Here is a 20202-nt window from a genome sequence, read left to right as displayed (position 1 = left end):
GAGGCAGACGATGCCCTCAGGATAGGCTCGTGCTTCTTGTTAGTGGGGTCACTCAAACTGGATTTGAACTTCGAAACAAGCAAGCAAACAGTCTATGGTTGACATTTCAAGTGCTGTTTGAAATGTGGGAGTCATCAAGGCAAATTATTTTTCTGGCTCTCTCTAACGTTGACTGTAAACTCTGTGCCAGGGATGTGGCTGTTTTATTTTAAAATGGTGCCCTCTGACAGTTCAGGAAACAGTCCCTCCTGTGACTGAGAACTCACTGTGAGCTCAGCCGAGGAGGACCCTCTCTCTTCCTCTCTGTATCTGCTCCCTGAAGTCCCAAGGCTTCTGCTCCTGACTCTGCTCCTGACTCTTGACCTTGGAGCGCCCAGCCTCCCTGTGTACCTCAATCAAAGTATGCAAAATCCCTTCCCTTTCTCTCTGTCACTGTGAGACTCTCCACCCCCAAACTGAGCTCTGGATAGAGAATTCAAGAAAGAATACCCACAAAGCCCAGGACCCTGACTTGGCAGGAAGTGGTTTCTGCACCTACTGTGGCTTCTGATTCAGACTTCACTCGCCGTCGTAGTTTATATCAGGGTTCACTCTGGACACTTCCCTCTCCTCCTGGGTTTTTCTAGTACTGTCTGTTGGTAACTGAGAACCGCTTAATAAAGTTAAACACCTTGAGAAACTGTTTCTCTCGGAAATTGTTTTCCACTCCCCATCCCCAGCACAAAAACCCCCACCCCCCGTCTCTTTTCGGTCCAGTTCTGCTATAACCATAATGTCCTTCCAGGGTCTCTGGCTCTCTGCATGAAAAATAAACTTTCACACCTAGTTCTTTGTATTTCAGTGAAGGGTAATAGGATTTAATTTTCTATGTTTTATTGATACCAATGAGCCCCCCCTAAGCTTAGAATTTTTAGTCCTAAAATTCCAGGTCCAGGTTCCTCTAGGATTTGACCTACATTAGGTATTTAGTATCTTGGATAAAATGCAGAAACCCAGGCAAATTCGAATTTCAAATAAATAAAGAATAAATTTTTAGTATAAGTGTTTTCCAGACATTGTGTGGGACAGAGTGACCCTGAGACCCATTGTGTTTTATCTGAATTAAAACTTAACCAGGACCATAAAACCCGAGACTGCGAGCCACGTGGCAGAGTTCTCCTGGGCTCCCTTACCCTACTGCTCTCCACCCAGGTGCCCTTTCCCAATAAAATCTCTTGTTTTGTCAGCAAAAAAAAAAAAAAACAAACTTAACCAGGCATCCTATATTTTTACTGTCTGGACTCCTATCTGGGGTTGGAAACTGGGTGTTTCAAGGTTATCAGGTGACCTTGCCCAGGTCCTCTGCTCTAACATGCTGTAGGTATCAGCGCATCCCGAGGGTGGGGAAAATATGCCCACCCTTGAAGAACCTGCTTTGTGCACTTGACCTCTTTAAATGATTAGGTGTAAAATGTAAAACTCCAAATAAGCAGTCAGCTTTGAACCACATTGCATTTAGGTTTTTCTAAAATTAACATTTCCCTCTTGTATGCCTTTAGGGAGAAGCAGGTCCCACTGGGGCGCGAGGCCCTGAAGGTCCTCAAGGGCAAAGAGGGGAAACCGGGCCCCCTGGTCCTGTTGGCTCCCAAGGTCTTCCTGTAAGTCCCTTGTCACTCCAAGTTGGACATGCTCTATAACATCAGAACAAAGGCAATCTGTCTTAATATACTCTATTTCAATTCTGATTGAGTGTTAGAACTCATGAGAAAAAAAAAACAACAACAACAATTCCCTTGTCAACTCTGCAAATTTTGTCTATTTTATGGAAAAGAGAATTAGTCATAAAAGTGACTTTTATGATACAATGGTTGATTTCTTTATCCTTTTTTGTTTTGGTTAAAATTTTCTGCTTCCTTTTGGAAGGTGGGTGGACATCTGAATACTCCCAACATATGGCTTACTATCTTGTGAACTTTTCCTGTGTCCTTTAGGGTGCAGTAGGAACTGATGGTACGCCTGGTGCCAAAGGCCCAACGGTGAGTGACTAACTGCATTTAAGCCACGGGAAGTTCGCAGGGACACAGTGAACTTCGGACAGTGACCATAGACTTGTGCTGAGATCTCTGCTTGTTACTCTTGCATTCCAATAGGGCTCTCCGGGTACTTCTGGTCCTCCTGGCTTAGCAGGACCCCCTGGATCTCCAGGACCTCAGGGTAGCACTGGACCTCCCGGAATTCGAGGCCAACCGGTAATGTCCTTCAAAGAATTATCACCCTGTATAATACATCTAATATCACCAGAGAAATATCAGTATCAATAATAGATTATGAAATACAGTGAAACATAGATAGTCTAACTTATCTGAATGAGGCAAATGAAGATAGAAATTTTTGTAAAGTGGAAGCCAAATGTTAATGTACAATTCATGTGTTTAAATTCAAAGTGGAAAATTACTGCCTTTTGTTCAATTTTAGTGTTCTTTTATTTAAAATAGTAGGGTCATAACTTTATGATCCACCTCATAAAATTTTATAAATAGTTGAATGATAAATATTATGAGAATATTTTGCAAGCCAATATGGGGAAATATGGAAGTTTCATGGGGACTTAAAATAACAGTGTGGCTAACATGTGTTCAACAGCTATATCTTGAGGTTTGTTCTTGAAGAGTGCCTCCAACATATGGTTTATATGGAATGAATATCCATATTTTGTAGAAATTTGTATATTTTATATTTGTGTATTCATCTATTGGTAAAGTAGTATGGTTAGTTCTTAAGAAATACATACTGAGAAGTTGTGATTATGTATCTTTTAGCTTGATATAAAAAAATTAAAACTTTTGCTAGTACTACTTAAAACAAATATTTTGGATCCTATTGTAAGTAATTTGGCTACACTGATAAGTCCTTTTCAAATACTGATGACAAATTTATAAAAACATAAATGTTGCTGATATTTTACATTTGATTTTATCATGTTCTCAATTTAGCAATCTGGTTCCCACAAATTAAAGTATACTTGGTATATAAAGACCAAAATCCTATACATGCCCCCAAACCCTAGAATACTCTAAACATAAAATACCCTATTTGAAGTTGCCAAATCTTAATAAATACTACATATATATAAAATTACTTTGGTTTTGGATGAACAAAATCTATTTCCTAAAATAGACCCTAAATAGATATACCTATTGAAGTTGTCATTGTTAGTTCTAATTTTTATTATCAAATTGGAAGAAGCATTGAATTATTCTAATCATCCTGCTATGCATGATTAAAAATAAGACTTTAAGGGTAAGTCTCTTGAAGATCACTGTAAAATATACAAATTGCTACCTAACTATACTGGATTTTATAACATTTCACTCACATTCTATAAGATTTGTGTACATTTTAAAAAATTACTGTATTATTGATTCAGCACAGACTCTGCTGCAGAAATTGTCAAAGCCCATTCACTGCAACAATTAAAGCAAGTTGGGCTGGATAAATATCCTGGTTCTTATAGTTTTCTATGTTCCTATTTTAGGGTGATCCAGGAGTCCCAGGTTTCAAAGGAGAAGCTGGACCAAAAGGGGAGCCGGTAAGGTTTTATTTCTTTTCAGTGATAAGGGGAACATGAATGTGATCCCAAAGTGTAAGCCCAAAATACTCAAATATTTAAAAGGATGATAAAGAGAATTATACTTTTTGATGGAAACAGTTCACTTAATATAGTTTAAAGTTTGTGACTAACTGGATTCCTTTGACTGTGACTCGATTGCTAAATGGCTGTATCTGTTACCTGTCCTTCTGTTTTCAATAGGGGCCACATGGTGTCCAGGGTCCAATCGGCCCACCTGGTGAAGAAGGCAAACGAGGCCCCCGAGGTGATCCGGGCACAGTTGGTCCTCCGGGCCCAGTGGGAGAAAGGGTAAAATTTGAATAACAAAATAAATTCTTATAGTTGTGGGGAGATTACTCGAGGAACTTTTGGGAAATTGAGGAAAAGTAGGGCAGTTAAGAGCAATGCTAGCAGGTATATTACACAGTTCAGTATGGCTGCCTGTGAATTAAGGGAGCCAGCTGTCTAATCAGTGTATAGTCATTCATTCAATAATATTGATTGAACAACTGCTCCATGCCAATTTTGATACACGGTGCTTGGGACGCATCAGTGAACAGTGCTATGGTCCCAGCCTCCATGAAGGGCTAGTAAACCATAGTTTAATGGGGAGGTAAGCACTAAATAAGTCAACATATAAATAAAAATATAATCCCACATTTAATTTTTTTAGATTATTTATTTTCATTGGAGGCTAATTATAATATTGTGGTGGTTTTTGTCATAGATTGACATGAATCAGCCATGGGTGTACATGTGTCCCCAGTCCCAAACCCCCCTCCCACCTCCCTCTGCATCCCACCCCTCTGGATTGTCCCAGTGCACCGGCCCCGAGCACCCTGTCTCATGCATTGAACTTGGACTGGTGATCTGTTTCATATATGTTAATATACATGTTTCAATGCTATTCTCTCAAATCATCCCACCCTCGCATTCTCCCACAGAGTCCAAAACTCTGTTCTTTATATCTGTATTCATTTTGCTGTCTCACATATAGGGTCATTGTTACCATCTTTCTAAATTCCATATATATGCGTTAGTATACTATATTGGTGTTTTTCTTTCTGACTTACTTCACTCTGTATAATAGGCTCTAGTTTCATCCACCTCATTAGAACTGATTCAAATGTGTTCTTTTTAATGGCTGAGTAATACTCCATTGTGTGTATGTACCACAGCTTTGTGATCCACTTGTCTGCCAATGGACATCTAGGTTGCTTCCATGTCCTGGCTATTGTAAACAGTGTTGCGATGAATGCTGGGATACACGTGTCTCTTTCAACTCTGATTTCCTCAGTGTAATCACACATTTTACATTTAGAGAATAACAGGGTGATGTGGTAGAGAGTAACCGTATGACAGTCATGTGTCACTAGATTAGGTGTTAAGGAAATGAGATTCTTTGAAAAGTTGGCATCTAGATAAGATCTATAAGATAAGGATGAGCCAGCAAGAAACTTGAAAGAAAGAACATTTTCAGCAGAGCAAGCAACAAATGCAAATCCAGGAAGCCTGAAAAGGTTGAGTGACTTTAACGATCATAAAAAACTGTTGTGACTGGACTATAATGAAACCAGTCTGCAAGGGAGATTAACAATATCACCTTACTTTTGTGTAGAGCTTCAGAGAATGTAAACAGTTTCATATCCAAGACAATACTAATGCCTGCAATCACTGACATTGTGATTATCAAACATGGTACCATTTCTTGTCTCTTGTCTCTGTATCTAGGGATCAGTTTTTCTCAAAGTTTGATTTTACAGTGAAGCATTAGAATGTTTCTTGATTTGAATAATTTTGGCTCAGTACATATATATATATATTTCAAAATTTAAAGTTTCCTTCTGTTTAGTCAGGTTACTTTTTCTTAGACATATCTATTGCTGTGTAGGCTTGATCATAGCTCCTAAAATCTTGTAATACTAAGAGTAAAAATTACCCATTCATCGGATGTTACATAAACACCCACAATTGAGAATCACACTTTGGTCACCTGCAGGGTGCTCCTGGCAATCGTGGCTTTCCAGGCTCTGATGGTTTACCTGGACCAAAGGTAAGTTTATCCTGTCAAGGCTGACACTCTTGTGGGTGCTGTTGCAAAAGATGCCATTGTCTGGAGGGGTTATCTAGCTTTGGCTCACGTGGGTTCCAGATCTAGAAAAGAGTTGAACACAGATATTAGACCTAATGCCAGATCCCTCTTGTGCAATTTCTTCATTATAGAGGCCTCCAGGGAGAAGGATGATAGTTGGAGGTATACTGGAGTTTGCTTTTCAAACTTTTCAGGGAAGTTCCTGAGAAGAACAGACCGTAAATCTTTCCTTTAGCTGATATAGTTTGTTTCCTTTCTTTAGAAATTTAGACTCTTTTAAAATTCTGGGGTTTCTAAATCTAAGTTATTGGAGTGAGGCTTTAAACACAACTCTCATTAAATAATGTTGGAAAACCTTTATTCCAAGGAATCCAAATGTGAATAAAATATGAAGTGACATGGTTTACAAAGAGGTCTTTGTACCCACTTTGACCAATTCCTTTATACTAGTGGTTTGATTTATAAAATAAGGGTTTTACGTACAGTTGCCTTTGTTTGCCTGTATTCCTTTTTTTCCTGACATGTTCTACTTTGCTTTGGAACAGGGCGCTCAAGGAGAGAGGGGTCCTGTTGGCTCTTCAGGACCTAAAGGAGGTCAGGGGGATCCAGGACGTCCAGGTGAACCTGGGCTTCCAGGTGCTCGGGTAAGAACACAGCAATTTTTTGCTACATCAACCCAAGGGATATGCTCCTGAGAATCCATTTTTTGTTTTTAAGGTTTTATTTTTTAGTAACTTGATTTCACAACTTGGGACTTTTTTTTTTTATGGATTTGGCTTTATTCCTTATGAATTGTTTGTTATTTTTATCATGTATGGAAAAAACTAGTAACTTCTAATCTCCTTTATTCAAAGGGGTATGTATTAGTAACTGTACCACTTGATTAAAAAAAATCCGATTTATCAATTTTATAATTTTCCTTTATTCACTGATAAACAACAATTTAACTTTTACCAGAGAGTGTTCCGGTAAATTTCATTTTAACAAAATGTCATTTGAAAATTCATTTGAACAGTATGTAAATACTTATATTCAGTTGTCAACAATGCCCCTTAAAGAGAAAAAATTATACAAAAGTTGCTTGGAAAGATAACATTTGGCTCAATGTAAGTTCTTTTTCTTGAAACCTGTGTTAGAGGTAGGAGTGAAAGTCTCCTATAACCTTGTGCTGTTTATCCTGAATCCTCTGAAGCCAGTTTGGGTGAAGTCCATGACGGAGCTCAGAGTTTGTCTAGAGGAGCCTAAGGCTCCCAAGAGTGGACACTGCAAAACAGGACTGGATCTTTTAAATGCAGTGCTATTTTTACTCCTTAGAAACTTTACTTCAGTGGTAGGTCAGCAGCAAACTGACAGTTGCTTTTAATTTTTAGGGTCTGACAGGAAATCCTGGTGTCCAGGGTCCTGAAGGAAAACTTGGACCTTTGGTAAGTGATTTAAACAAAAGTCCACCACCATTAATATTTCTCAATGGACATGCAGCTTAAATGGTAAGAGCCTTAGTTAAGGTTAATGTATGTTGAGCAAACTTTGGGAGATAGGGAAGGATGGGGAAGTCTGGTGCACTGCAGTCTATGGGGTTGCAAAGAGTCAGACACGACCTATCAACTGAACAATAACAATGTTTTTGATAATGTGGGTGCTGATCATGTCTGAAATACACCCTCCCCTCCTGGAAGCAAATCCTAAGGCTCTGATCATTTTCAAATTGACCAAAAATTGATCACACGTTGAAATAAATGTCGGAGATTGGGATTGCTTCTCTGACATAAATGGAAAAGTTGAAATGATGTATTTATGAATATTGGTAGAATTTGTCTGTTAGTAACAATCTCATTTCTTGATATCCTCCCAATCTTATACATTTAAGAGATAAATAGGTATTAAGTTTGATAACTCATATATTCTGGGCCCTTCCTTTGTGTTGTATATGTGAAACACAAGTCCTGAGTTTTAATTACCACACATAAGAGTAAATGAAAGAAGAGAAAGATTTCCCCTATTAATATGAGCGTGTAAAGAGATATAAAGATGAAACTTGTATATAGAATAAGAATTAAGTCTCTGTTCTAAATATTAAAATATCTCAGCAGTTTTTTTTAATACTCAACTATTCTGATTCGCTAACATAAAAATGTAGCATAATTTAAAGCTTATACATCTTTTATAGTGTGTGAAAACGAAATTTGGGCGATGTGACGTGTATAGAGAACTGATGTGAAACTTGCATTGCTCCTGTCAACTCTGTAGGGTGCTCCAGGAGAAGACGGCCGGCCGGGTCCTCCAGGCTCCATAGGAATCAGAGGGCAGCCTGGGAGTATGGGTCTTCCAGGCCCCAAAGGTAGCAGTGTAAGTACTGTGTATAATGTGCCATCTCATCATAATCCTCACTTGCCATAACAACTGTCAATCAGCAAACTGATTGAAACTTAAGTTAGTTTGTATTGATTCTCTAGGGTGATCCTGGAAAACCTGGAGAAGCAGGAAATGCTGGTGTTCCTGGGCAGAGGGTAACTATCCATTTTCTGTTAAAGAAAAAAATAAATGGAATTATCCAGATTCTCATGGCCTCGCCTCATATATTATCTCTCTGTGATGCTAGGGAGCTCCTGGAAAAGATGGCGAAGTTGGTCCTTCTGGTCCTGTGGGGCCCCCGGTAAGTTTTATTGAGAATATATTCACATTACATTTTTCAATGATTGTCTTATCTGTAAGACTTGACTTTACATATGGATAAGTTTCAAGGGGAAGCAAATAAGAAAGTGCAAGGTGAAAGAATTTCAGTTATGTCTTTTGATAACTGAAATAAACAGGAATCTCATGCTTTATTATTTTAAGCTTCTATGAATGCTAATGGCAAAAGCTACCTCATCATCTCTATGTTGTCACAGTTGAAAAATATAGCAACTAGGAAAATAGTATCAGACAAATATTTTATACTGTATTTTATTTAAAATATGTAACTTCAATTATGCCTGTTTTTCTAATATTATACCTTATAGAAATTTATTTAAGCTGGAAGATAATTATGAATAATAATACATTATGTTATATATAATTATGAATTATGATAGAAGTTATAATTATATAACTTATAATTATATAATATAATATAAACTTACATAAATTTATTGTTTCCTACTTATTAGTCCTCAAAGGAATAATATCTCTTGAGGTTTATTCTTATCCTAGGAGTTTAAAGTTGTGTTTATAAGAAATATTTGGCATGTTTACTTGTTTTGAACTGGGGCAATTTAAATAGCACTTTAAATTTGAAAGTTTGATTAGTACTTCTTATGACACTGAGAAACTACAATGGAAACATTAGACTGGATATATAAAAGTAATGAATTTGTCTGTGCCCAATAGTCAGTTTTCCCACAAATTTTACAGTTGACTCCAGACACTTATGTTTGGATAAAAAAATGAACACTCTATCCGTTTATTTGCTGGCTTTAGGAGGTATTTTCTCACCATCAAGGACTTCAAACAATACCATTAGGTGATTTTTAGGACTAGTTTATGATCTGGCTAAAGTGAAAAACTTGTGATTGGAAGAAATGCACAGAAATATGAATACTTGGGTCATTCACGCAGAGGGTAAGTCAGTAGATCTGGTTCCTGGTGTTCATGGTTTTCTTTCCTTTGTGACTCAGGGTCTAGCCGGGGAGAGAGGAGAACAGGGTCCTCCAGGCCCCACTGGCTTTCAGGTATGCACTGACTCCGTCTTCCCTTTCTTCTTCCCCTAATAAAATGCTTTTTTAATGAAAAGGATATAGTTGAATAATGTGAAATTCTATAATTTTCAAAGAAGCAACTCCTCTTTTAGTAAATAGGATAGACATTTAGATGAAATCAAACATTTTTGTTCAAAGAACAGGAATAAACTTCCCCTGAAAAACTGACCAAAACCCAAACCTTTTAACAAATTAAAAATTATAAAATGCTTTTGATATCTCAGTAGGATTTATTTAACTGTATTAAGGCTTATTTAATGTGTTGGTGTCTAAAATTTTTCTTTTAAACTTTTTATGTTGTATTGAGGTATAGCAGATTAACAATGCTGTGACAGTTTTTAGGTGAAGGGGCTCAGCCATAATTTATTGTTGAACAAATTTTCATGATTTATCTAAATATGTTGGTAGAATATTTAATAGCATTGGGTGATCATCATTTGGGGAAAAATTTTCAGGCTAACTTTCCATATTTATTCTATCAGCCTAAAATGTTGTTCTGAGAGCCATTAAATACTTTACAAACATAAAGAACCTATTGCTACATTATCATTTTGCTAAGTGGTGTGCAAATGTAAATCTACACCCACAAAAGGATTAGCTGCTGTGTTGTATTAGAGGGTATAGGTTTCTAGTTTTGTTTTGCTCAACTTTTGTTTAAACAGTATCATTTGCTTGAAAATAGTAAGGGAGCTCCATACATTGTAAAGGGTGAAGTGTTAACACTGGTGGCCTATTAGTTTCCATGGAGACACAGGTTTATATTCTTACTTTTACTTTAGGGGCTTCCTGGTCCTCCAGGGCCTCCTGGGGAAGGTGGAAAGCCAGGTGATCAGGTAAGTTTTTTAATAATAAGAGTAGTAATACTAAAAATTTCTGACATAATATCACTTACTATTTGTCAGGCTTTGTTCTGCCTTGGCTGAAATTAATTATCTGTTTTAATCCTCAAAATAACTCTTATGTACTAGGTACTATTATAATGCCCATTTTCAGTTCAGTCACTTAGCCGTCTCCGACTCTTGTGACCCCATGAACAGCAGGACGCCAGGCCTCCCTGTCCGTCACCAACTCCCGGAGTTTACCCAAACTCATGGCCATTGAGTCTGTGATGCCATTCAACCATTTCATCCTCTGTTATCCCCTTCTCTTCCTGCCCTCAATCCTTCCCAACATCAGGGTCTTTTCAAATGAGTCAGCTCTTCACATCAGGTGTCCAAAGTATTGGACTTTCAGCTTCAACATCAGTCCTTCCAATGAACACCCAGGACTGATCTCCTTTAGGATGGACTGGTTGGATCTCCTTGTAGTCCAAGGGACTCTCAAGAGTCTTCTCCAACACCACAGTTCAAAAGCATCAATTCTTCTGCACTCAGCTTTATTTATACTCCAACTCTCACATTTGTACATCACTACTGGAAAAGCAATAGCCTTGACTAGATAGACCTTTGTTGGCAAAGTAATGTCTCTGCTTTTTAATATGCTGTCTACATTTGGTCATAACTTTCCTTCCAAGGAGCAAGCGTCTTTTAATTTCATGGCTGCAATCACCACCTGCAGTGATTTTGGAGCCCCAAAAAAGTCAGCCACTGTTTCCACTGTTTCCCCATCTATTTCCCATGAAGTGATGGGACTGGATGCTATGATCTTAGTTTTCTGAATGTTGAACTTTAAGCCAACTTTTTCACTCTCCTCTTTCACTTTCATCAAGAGGCTCTTTAGTTCTTCACTTTCTGCCATAAGGGTGGTATCATCTACATATCTGAGGTGATTGATATTTCTCCCGGCGATCTTGATTCCATCTTGTGCTTCCTCAACCCAGCATTTCTCATGATGTACTCTGCATTAATTAAGTTAATTAAGCAGGGTGACAATATACAGCCTTGACGTACTCCTTTTCCTATTTGGAACCAGTCTGTTGTTCTATGTCCAGTTCTAACTGTTGCTTCCTGACAAGTTTCTCAAGAGGCAGGTCAGGTGGTCTGGTATTCCCATCTCTTTCAGAATTTTCCACAGTTTATTGTGATCCACACAGTCAAAGGCTTTGGCACAGTCAATAAAGCAGAAATAGATGTGTCTCTGGAACTCTTGCCTTTTTGATGATCCAATGGATGTTGGCAATTTGATCTCTGGTTCCTCTGTCTTTTCTAAAACCAGCTTGACCATCTGGAAGATCACGGATCACGTATTGCTGAAGCCTGGCTTGGAGAATTTTGAGCTTTACTTTACTAGCATGTGCTGCTACTGCCAAGTCGCTTCAGTCGTGTCCGACTCTGCGTGACCCCATAGACGGCAGCCCACCAGGCTCCCCTGTCCCTGGGATTCTCCAGGCAAAAACACTGGAGTGGGTTGCCATTTCCTTCTCCAATGCATGAAAGTGAAAAGTGAAAGTGAAGTCACTCAGTTGTTCCCGACTCTTAGCGACCCCATGGACTAGAGCCTACCAGGCTCCTCCATCCATGCGATTTTCCAAGCAAGAGTACTGGAGTGGGGTGCCATTGCCTTGAGTGCAATTGTGCGGTAGTTTGAGCATTCTTTGGCATTGCCTTTCTTTGGGCTTGGAATGAAAACTGACCTTTTCCAGTCCTGTGGCCACTGCTGAGTTTTCCAAATTTGCTGGCATATTGAGTGCAGCACTTTCACAGCATCATCTTTCAGGATTTGAAATAGCTCAACTGGAATTCCATCACTTCCACTAGCTTCGTTCGTAGTGATGCTTTCTAAGGCCCACTTGACTTCACATTCCAGGATGTCTGGCTCTAGGTGAGTGATCACACCATCTTGATTATCTGGGTCATGAAGATCTTTTTTTGTACAGTTCTTCTGTGTATTCTTGCTACCTCTTCTTAATATCTTCTGCTTCTGTTAGGTCCATACCATTTCTGTCCTTTATTGAGCCCATCTTTGCATGAAATGTTCCCTTGGTATCTCTAGTTTTCTTGAAGAGATCTCTAGTCATTCTCATTCTATTGTTTTCCTCTATTTCTATGAATTGATCGCTGAGGAAGGCTTTCTTATCTCTCCTTGCTATTCTTTGGAACTTTGCACTCAAATGGATATATTTTTACTTTTTTCCTTTGGTTTTTGCTTCTCTTCTTTTCACAGCTATTTGTAAGGCCTCCTCAGACAACCATTTTGATTTTTTGCATTTCTTTTCCATGGGGATGGTCTTGAGCCCTGTCTCCTGTACAATGTCACGAACCTCTGTCCATAGTTCATCAGGCACTCTATCAGATCTAGTCTGTTAAATCTATTTCTCACTTCCACTGTATAATCATAAGGGATTTGATTTAGGTCATACCTGAATGGTCTAGTGGTTTTCCCTACGTTTTCAATTTATGTCTGAATTTGGCAATAATGAGTTCATGATCTGAGCCACAGTCAGCTCCTGGTCTTGTTTTTGCTGACTGTATAGAGCTTTTCCATCTTTGGCTGCAAAGAATATAATCAATCTGATTTCAGTGTTGACCATCTGGTGATGTCCATGTGTAGAGCCATCTCTTTTGTTGTTGGAAGCAGGTGTTTGCTATGACCAGTGCGTTCTCTTAGCAAAAGTCTATTAGCCTTTGCCCTGCTTCATTCTGTACTCCAAGGCCAAATTTGCCTGCTACTCCAGGTGTTTCTTGACTTCCTACTTTTGCATTCCAGTCCTCTATAATGAAAAGGACATCTTTTTTGGGTGTTAGTTCTAGAAGGTCTTGTAGGTCTTTATAGAAGCGTTACTCTTGGGGCATAGACTTGGATTACTGTGATATTGAATGGTTTGCCTTGGAAACGAACAGAGATCATTCTGTCGTTTTTGAGATTGCATCCAGGTACTGCATTTCGGACTCTTTTGTTGACTGTGATGGCTACTCCATTTCTTCTAAGGGATTCGTGCCCACAGTAGTAGATATAACGGTCATCTGAGTTAAATTCACCCATTCCAGTCCATCTTAGTTTGCTAATTCCTAGAATGTCGATGTTCACTCTTGCCATCTCCTGTTTAACCACTTCCAGTTTGCCTTGATTCATGGACCTAACATTCCAGGTTCCTATGCAATATTGCTCTTTGCAGCATCAGACCTTGCTTCTATCACCAGTTACTTCCACAACTGGGTATTGTTTTTGCTTTGGATCCGTCCCTTCATTCTTTCTGGAGTTATTTCTCCACTGATCTCCAGTAGCATATTGGGCACCTACCGACCTGGGGAGTTCATCTTTCAGTGTCCTATCTTTTCGCCTTTTCATACTCTTCATGGGGTTGTCAAGGCAGGAATACTGAAGTGGTTTGCCATTCCCTTTTCCAGTTCTATCAGACCTCTCCACCGTGACCCCTCTGTCTTGGATGGCCCCAGATGGCATGGCTTAGTTTCAGAGTTAGACAGCAGTGGTCTGTGTGATCAGATTGGCTGGTTGTGGTTGTGGTTTCAGTCTGTCTGCCCTCTGATGCCCTCTCTCAGCGCCTACCCTCTTCCTTGTGTTTCTCTTACCTTGGACGTGGGATATGTCTTCACGGCTGCTCCAGCAATGCGCAGCCACTGCTCCTTACTTTGGACATGGGGTAGCTCCTCTCTGCCACCGCCCCTGACTTTGGATGTGGGGTAGCTCATTTTATAGACGAGGAAAATGAGGCACATAGATATTAAGTAATTTTTCCAAAATCACACAGCCAATATGATATTTAGTGTTTATAGGATTGTGTTATTAATCACTAAACATGTCTTATTGGAACTATAGGGTTTTACTGGAGACTTCATAAACAGTTATGAACAGAAAATTACCATTTTATTTATATCATTTTACCAACATATGAGTTTATGTAATTTATTTTTCTTGGAGTGATTTATTCATTCATTTAACTTTTAAACAAATATTTGCTGAGCACTCTGTGCTAAGCTCTACTAAACTTTGGCCTTAACCAATTGAATAAGATGAATTGGACCTTGCCCTAATTTTTATTTTAATAGGCGACAGAGAGCATAGAAAGACAGTTATGACAATAGCGTGTTTTAAGTGCAGTGGTAATGGAGGCACAGTGTATGTATAAATCTAGAGGATGCAGATGAATTAGTTCAGACATTGAGGTTTAGAAAAAGTTTCCCCAACAAAGTATTATCTCTTATGTAATCTGAAGGATGAATGATGGTAAGTCGGGAGGAAGGAAGGTAAGAAAATATTCTAGGAATTGGGAACAGCAAATGCAAAGGCTTGCTTATCAAATTTAGGCGCTGAAAATTTTTGGTAAGTCAGAAATATCGTATACAACTTGAGGAGGGTGAAGATGAGGTTAGAAGATGACAGGGAATGTTTTGAGTCTAATTTGTTCTTTTACTAGAGTAATGGGAAGCTAAGGGAGGGCTTTTAATTAGAGAGAGATACTATGAGATTTGGGCTTTAGGAAGATCATGCCACAATGAAGACAGTACATTTAAAGGGATAAAACTGGAGGCCTACTTGATACAGTTATTATTTGTATTAAATACAAATAACATTTGTATCATTAGTATAATACAAAATTGTACTTGTAATTTTAAGTGACAAATTTCCTTTTAGTTAAGAGCTTTTAGTTAAGACTTTTAACATAGTCATGACTGCATTAATTTGAACTTACAATTTCTAGTAAAGTGTGTTGTCTATATTCTGTGTTCAAGAAATATTTAGTAAATTGAATTAAGTTGGTTCTATTTAAAAGATCAGTACTTCATTAGTTTTAATTTCACTTTCCTCTGCTAAAAGTTCTTCACATTCCTTTAGGAAATTAAAGTTCTTGAGCTTTAATTGTCACTAAGTAATGCACTATCTTTGTGAGATAATATTTTGCCTGTGCTCATTGCCAAAAAAAGATCATGTGGGTATTTCCATATAATATATATGATATCCCCTCATTTATAAAAGTGTACACATTTTTCTTTATTCAGTATTCTGAATTTAGTCAGATGTCCAATAACGTATTAGAAGAAAATATGGTATATGGTATATTAAGGTATATGGTCTGGAAAACTTTCTAATAAATATCTAAAATTTAGTTAAAGTTTTTCATTTTAAAAAATGTGTTTTACAGGGGGTTCCTGGAGATCCTGGGGCAGTTGGCCCATTAGGACCTAGAGTAAGTATTTTCTTCTTCTTCTTTTTTTTTTTTTTGATTAACTGTGTTTCCACTGGCTTCAGTTTATAAAACCATCTTTCATCTTAAACTTGGCTGTATTTTAATCATTGCAGTTCTTTTACTTGATGAAAATCGGTCTGATGAGAAACAGTCTGTGCTGTGAAGCCAGCATATGCTTACTTCAAGTTCATTTCTTATCACTAAATTAGAAAACTGAATCTTAATCGTTGCTCATTTCTAAATTTTTTCCCAGAAATCACTTTTCAGATTTCTGGAAACATATTTAAATCCATTTTCAGATCAAGCACTGAGACTGCTTGACATTTCTGTGTTGTGTAGGGAGAACGAGGAAATCCAGGGGAAAGAGGAGAACCAGGAATAACTGGACTTCCTGGTGAGAAAGGAATGGCTGGAGGACATGGTCCTGATGGTCCAAAAGTAAGTGTGGGAGTGAGCTCAGTATTTTTTATTCATTCATTTTTTTAATTGTTAAAAATATTTTATTGTAAAATATTTGCTTTACAATATTGTGCTGATTTCTAATTTACTGGTCAATGAACATATGATGGTACTAGAATTTATTTTTCTTGTTTTTCCAAAGTAATTTCTTTAACAAATATTTAAAGAGCACCTGCTTGACTTTCCTTTGACGTGAAAGAGTCAGGTATAAAGGAGTCTCTTCCTTGATGGGATTTATGATCTACTACACGAGGCAGTGATATTTCCTCATATACAAAACCATTTCTAAAATTTATTTATATATTTTCCTACGGACTTTTATTTATAAGTAGAGGCAATAAATGGAAAATTGCATAATTTATTAGGAGATGTTCCTAATCATATGCTGCATTTCCCTTGTCTCTGTTTCTGTAATTCTGCTCACTAAATATATAAAAGTATGTCATTTTTGAAATCTGAAAGTACATGCATTATAAGGCAAAAATCAGCACCATTTCCTTTTGGGTGCCATTGTAAAGTTGATAGAAGATAATGTGGCCGTTTTCAGTACAAACTAACAGAGTAGAAATTTTTGTGATCAGACGTTAGATACCTTAGCACCTTCAAGGGCCAGAGATTGTGTAAGATCTGCTTCAATTTCATTACTGAATAAGCCTGAAAACCAGCTTCATTTCATGGGTTCTTTAGAGAGAGAATGAATGTACTCTCTAAATATAATGTCTTCTTTTTCTTATTAGAATCCTTATGATGTTGCCAATAAAAGAAAACAAAAGGGCAAGTCTATCATATTTGTTTGAATCAGTGCCCAATTTTCCCAAAGAAAAAAATCTGAAAACAAAGCAACAACCAAAACAGAAAAGTAGTATTTAAAGAAAAACAATGACCTCAGAGACAGGTTTCCCAAATGAAAAATATAAACATGAGGTTGAACCATATGTAATTGCCAAGATTCTACTTTTTTGGGTCTACCAAAACAGGGAGTCCATGTGGCTAAACCTTAATATATAGATGAGCTTACTTACTGTTGGTTCGTTTTAGGGCAGTCCAGGACCACCTGGAACCCCTGGAGATACAGGCCCACCGGGGCTTCAAGGTATGCCAGGAGAAAGGGGAATTGCAGGAACTCCTGGCCCCAAGGGTGACAGAGTAAGTTTATTTATTTTATTCATCCATTTAGATTTTCTGCTGATAATATTTTCTGGGCAGACTTACTTCTGCCATCCTAAGTTGCAAGTCGTTCATTCTTTCAGTATACGTGTACTGAGAAAATGCACAGTCCCAACATTGTGCAAGGCCCAAGGGGATGCGGTTGTGAACATTAGAGATGAGCCCCTGCTCTCATGAAGCTTCCATGCCAGTGCAGGAAAAAGACAATTAAGTGAATAAATGGCGTTTTGTGTGTTTTCACAGGGTGGCATAGGAGAAAAAGGTGCTGAAGGTACAGCTGGAAATGATGGAGCAAGAGTAAGTGAAATCATTCCTTTCAGTGGCAGGGCCAGGAATCAACGTCATCATTACTGTATGAGTCTGCCTGAACTTTCTAGAATAAGCCTCATGTTCCCATGGTGGTCAGGATTTGGGAGAATGATGAAATCTGAGATTTGACATTGATTGCCTGTGGATATTCATTTGCTTACCTTGAATTAGAACAAGCCAAAAAAGTAAAGTCATTATTGAGAGAATGAAATAAGATACATTTTTACTGTGCATATGAAATTGATGCTTTAAGCAGCGGGGCCCTCTTTTTCCTTCTCTATCATATTTATTCCATATGCAATGTTTCTTTTTATTAAAATGCTAATCTAGTGAGTCATCTTAGACTTCCTTCCAGTATAGGCAAGTAGAGTTTTACAGAGTAACCAAAGATGTGATAAATGTTTCTCAATATGCTAGATGTCAGGGGTGAGAAAATTACTGCATGATGAATCATCATTAATGAGACTGAACAAGTGAAATGTAAAGAAGGATTGCTTAATACCCTTCCAGAAATTGATGTTTAACAAGCTTTGTGTCCTCAAAACTAGAATGTATCTGCAATTCTAAGGATAATCAAACGATCAAAATGAAAATATATTTTCAGACATGAATGTTTCTCTCAGGTAAGAGCAGATAGTTAATCACTCAGATAGTCAACATTTTCTGAAAATACTTCCTGATATTTGCTAAATAGTTTCTGATTCAGTACGACTTAGTTTGCTGGTAGTTGTCATGCTGTACCCTGACAAAGCAGTTGTGCTATTAAACAAAGAGATGACACTGCGCTGCTGTTAATATTTTGATTCTGCCCATTGAGTCACCATTAATACACTGATTATATTAACCTTTGATAATAAAAGTATATTATAGGGAAGTTTTAACCTTATTATAATGATTGCTTTTTTCTTTTTCTGGAAAGCTAGTTAAAGGTGAAACAATTTAGCAAACTATGAAATCAAAGTATCTTTGCCTTTTAATTAAATCTAACATTCAATTCAATATTTCAAAAGTGGTCTAAATGAATCTGGTTTATTGTTTGTGCTTCATATCACAGTTGGTCTGGAGTGCACAGTAAATAATGAAGAGCTGTTTGAAGGAATGATGTGCTGTCAGTTTATTTTAAGGAGAAATATCCATCTATTGCTCCTTTGAACTATTGAATACTTTGAAACTGCAGTGCAATAAGATCAAGACTTAAGCAATGACTGCTTAATTTTTAGTGAGGGAAATATGTTGTTCTAGGCAAAAAGCAGAGAATTTATCTCATATAAAGGGGAAAAAATTTTAGTGTAGTCACCTTTATATTCAAACAAATCTTTTAAGGAAGTGTATTAGGTGAATGACAGAATATTGTTTCATTATAGATCTAGAGAATTTAAGATCACAGTTTTCTCATGTTCTTGTCTTAAAATACAATATAAAATTAAAAAGTCATTTTATTCCCTAAGTTTCTTCTGTAATGCATACATACATTAAATGGCAAAGGAATATCTGAGTTTCTTGTGAAAAAGCAATACACAAATATCAGAGAGAAAACCTGTTTTAGGAAGGGCTCCAATGCTGTGCAGCAGTTTAAAAACTGTGCTTGTGTGTCAAGAAAACCCCACGTGTCGCTCTGCTATACTCTGAGCCAAAGAACACCCTCACCTTCAGTGCAGTGAGGTGGTTCCATTATCATCACAGAAGAATGTGGAAAACTGAGGGCTTTAGCACAATTTCACTTTTCTAAAAAATAAAGGAATGATATTTCACTTGTATAGTTTAAGAATAAAGTATGGTATACAAAATAAGAAAAGCCTCTTCAATCTATTGTCAAATTTCAAATAGAGATTAGTAAAATTAAACAAGCTAAGAAACACAGAAACCTTGTTGAAGGATAGCATTGGTTTCAGACTAATGTTTGAAGACAGTGTTATGTACATAGATAAGTGAGTTGGATGAAACAGATTGAAATGTTTTGTGGAGAAAATCCACTGGGAATTGTTTTAGACTAGATGTAAAAATATTGAGAATATACAGATTGTATCATTTATTACAGGTGATGTTTTACAAAAGCAGTCATCTGTAACAAAATAGTACCTTCTTGGTTTGTTTGTTTAAACGTGGAGATTTCTGTGCATTCTCTTCCTCAATATGCCTATGTTATGTTCATTGACAGGGTCTTCCGGGTCCCTTGGGCCCTCCAGGTCCTTCAGGCCCTACTGGAGAAAAGGTAATGTCAAAAGTTGTTATCTTGTGGACTCAAAATTCCGAGATCTGAATGCTGGCTCTTTTTCATAATGTCTTCTCTTCCATAAAGTATGATAGCTGGGCTAGATCATCTCGGAGTTCTCCTCCCATCCACCCAACACATAGGGCACCATGTCCTACAGTTTTACTGTGTTTTGCCATTGCTTTGGACAATAAGCATCTAAAATCTGCTTTTCAGGGAGAACCCGGCCCTCGAGGTTTAGTCGGCCCGCCTGGCTCCCGTGGCAATCCCGTAAGTGACAGAATTTTGATGTTCTTTAGTATGAGATTGAGCAGTAAAACAAGCCATCATTTTGTCTTGATATTTATATGAAACCATGCCTTAACTTCCTGGTTTTCACCTTTTACTTTTCTTATTACACCTAAAAAAGAAATTAGTGTATTGTTTCTATACAGTCTATTAAGTCTATATAAGCAGCTCATTTACTAAATAATCAGAAGCTTCTTTGAGACTTTGGGCCTTGGAAATTTTTTTCTATGACCCTCATCTCTATACCGCCCTTAGGAGTCTTCCTCA

At 37.6% G+C, this 20202-nt stretch overlaps 1 protein-coding gene across 2 annotated transcripts in view; it reads left to right on the top strand.

Annotated features, from left to right (window-relative positions):
• COL5A2 (collagen type V alpha 2 chain) overlaps window positions 1–20202 on the top strand; it is a 159872-nt gene that overhangs the window by 116722 nt on the left and 22948 nt on the right. The window contains exons 19-37 of one of the 2 annotated variants that reach the window (XM_086361692.1): window positions 1539–1637; window positions 1971–2015; window positions 2130–2228; window positions 3515–3568; window positions 3791–3898; window positions 5589–5642; window positions 6227–6325; window positions 7052–7105; window positions 7929–8027; window positions 8135–8188; window positions 8281–8334; window positions 9335–9388; window positions 10195–10248; window positions 15456–15500; window positions 15840–15938; window positions 16998–17105; window positions 17370–17423; window positions 19594–19647; window positions 19864–19917. In XM_086361692.1, the coding sequence (XP_086217818.1) occupies window positions 1539–1637; window positions 1971–2015; window positions 2130–2228; window positions 3515–3568; window positions 3791–3898; window positions 5589–5642; window positions 6227–6325; window positions 7052–7105; window positions 7929–8027; window positions 8135–8188; window positions 8281–8334; window positions 9335–9388; window positions 10195–10248; window positions 15456–15500; window positions 15840–15938; window positions 16998–17105; window positions 17370–17423; window positions 19594–19647; window positions 19864–19917 (1341 nt within the window). The remainder of the gene's footprint in view (window positions 1–1538; window positions 1638–1970; window positions 2016–2129; window positions 2229–3514; window positions 3569–3790; window positions 3899–5588; window positions 5643–6226; window positions 6326–7051; window positions 7106–7928; window positions 8028–8134; window positions 8189–8280; window positions 8335–9334; window positions 9389–10194; window positions 10249–15455; window positions 15501–15839; window positions 15939–16997; window positions 17106–17369; window positions 17424–19593; window positions 19648–19863; window positions 19918–20202) is intronic. The other variant, XM_086361687.1, reaches the window with a different exon arrangement.

Source organism: Bos grunniens, chromosome 2, assembly GCF_055505025.1.
Source record: "Bos grunniens cultivar Pamir isolate PY7600 chromosome 2, Bosgru_T2T1.0, whole genome shotgun sequence".
Classification (NCBI taxonomy): domain Eukaryota; kingdom Metazoa; phylum Chordata; class Mammalia; order Artiodactyla; family Bovidae; genus Bos; species Bos grunniens.
The sequence above is the reverse complement of the archived record's forward strand: the minus strand, read 5'-3'. Positions and strand labels throughout refer to the sequence as shown.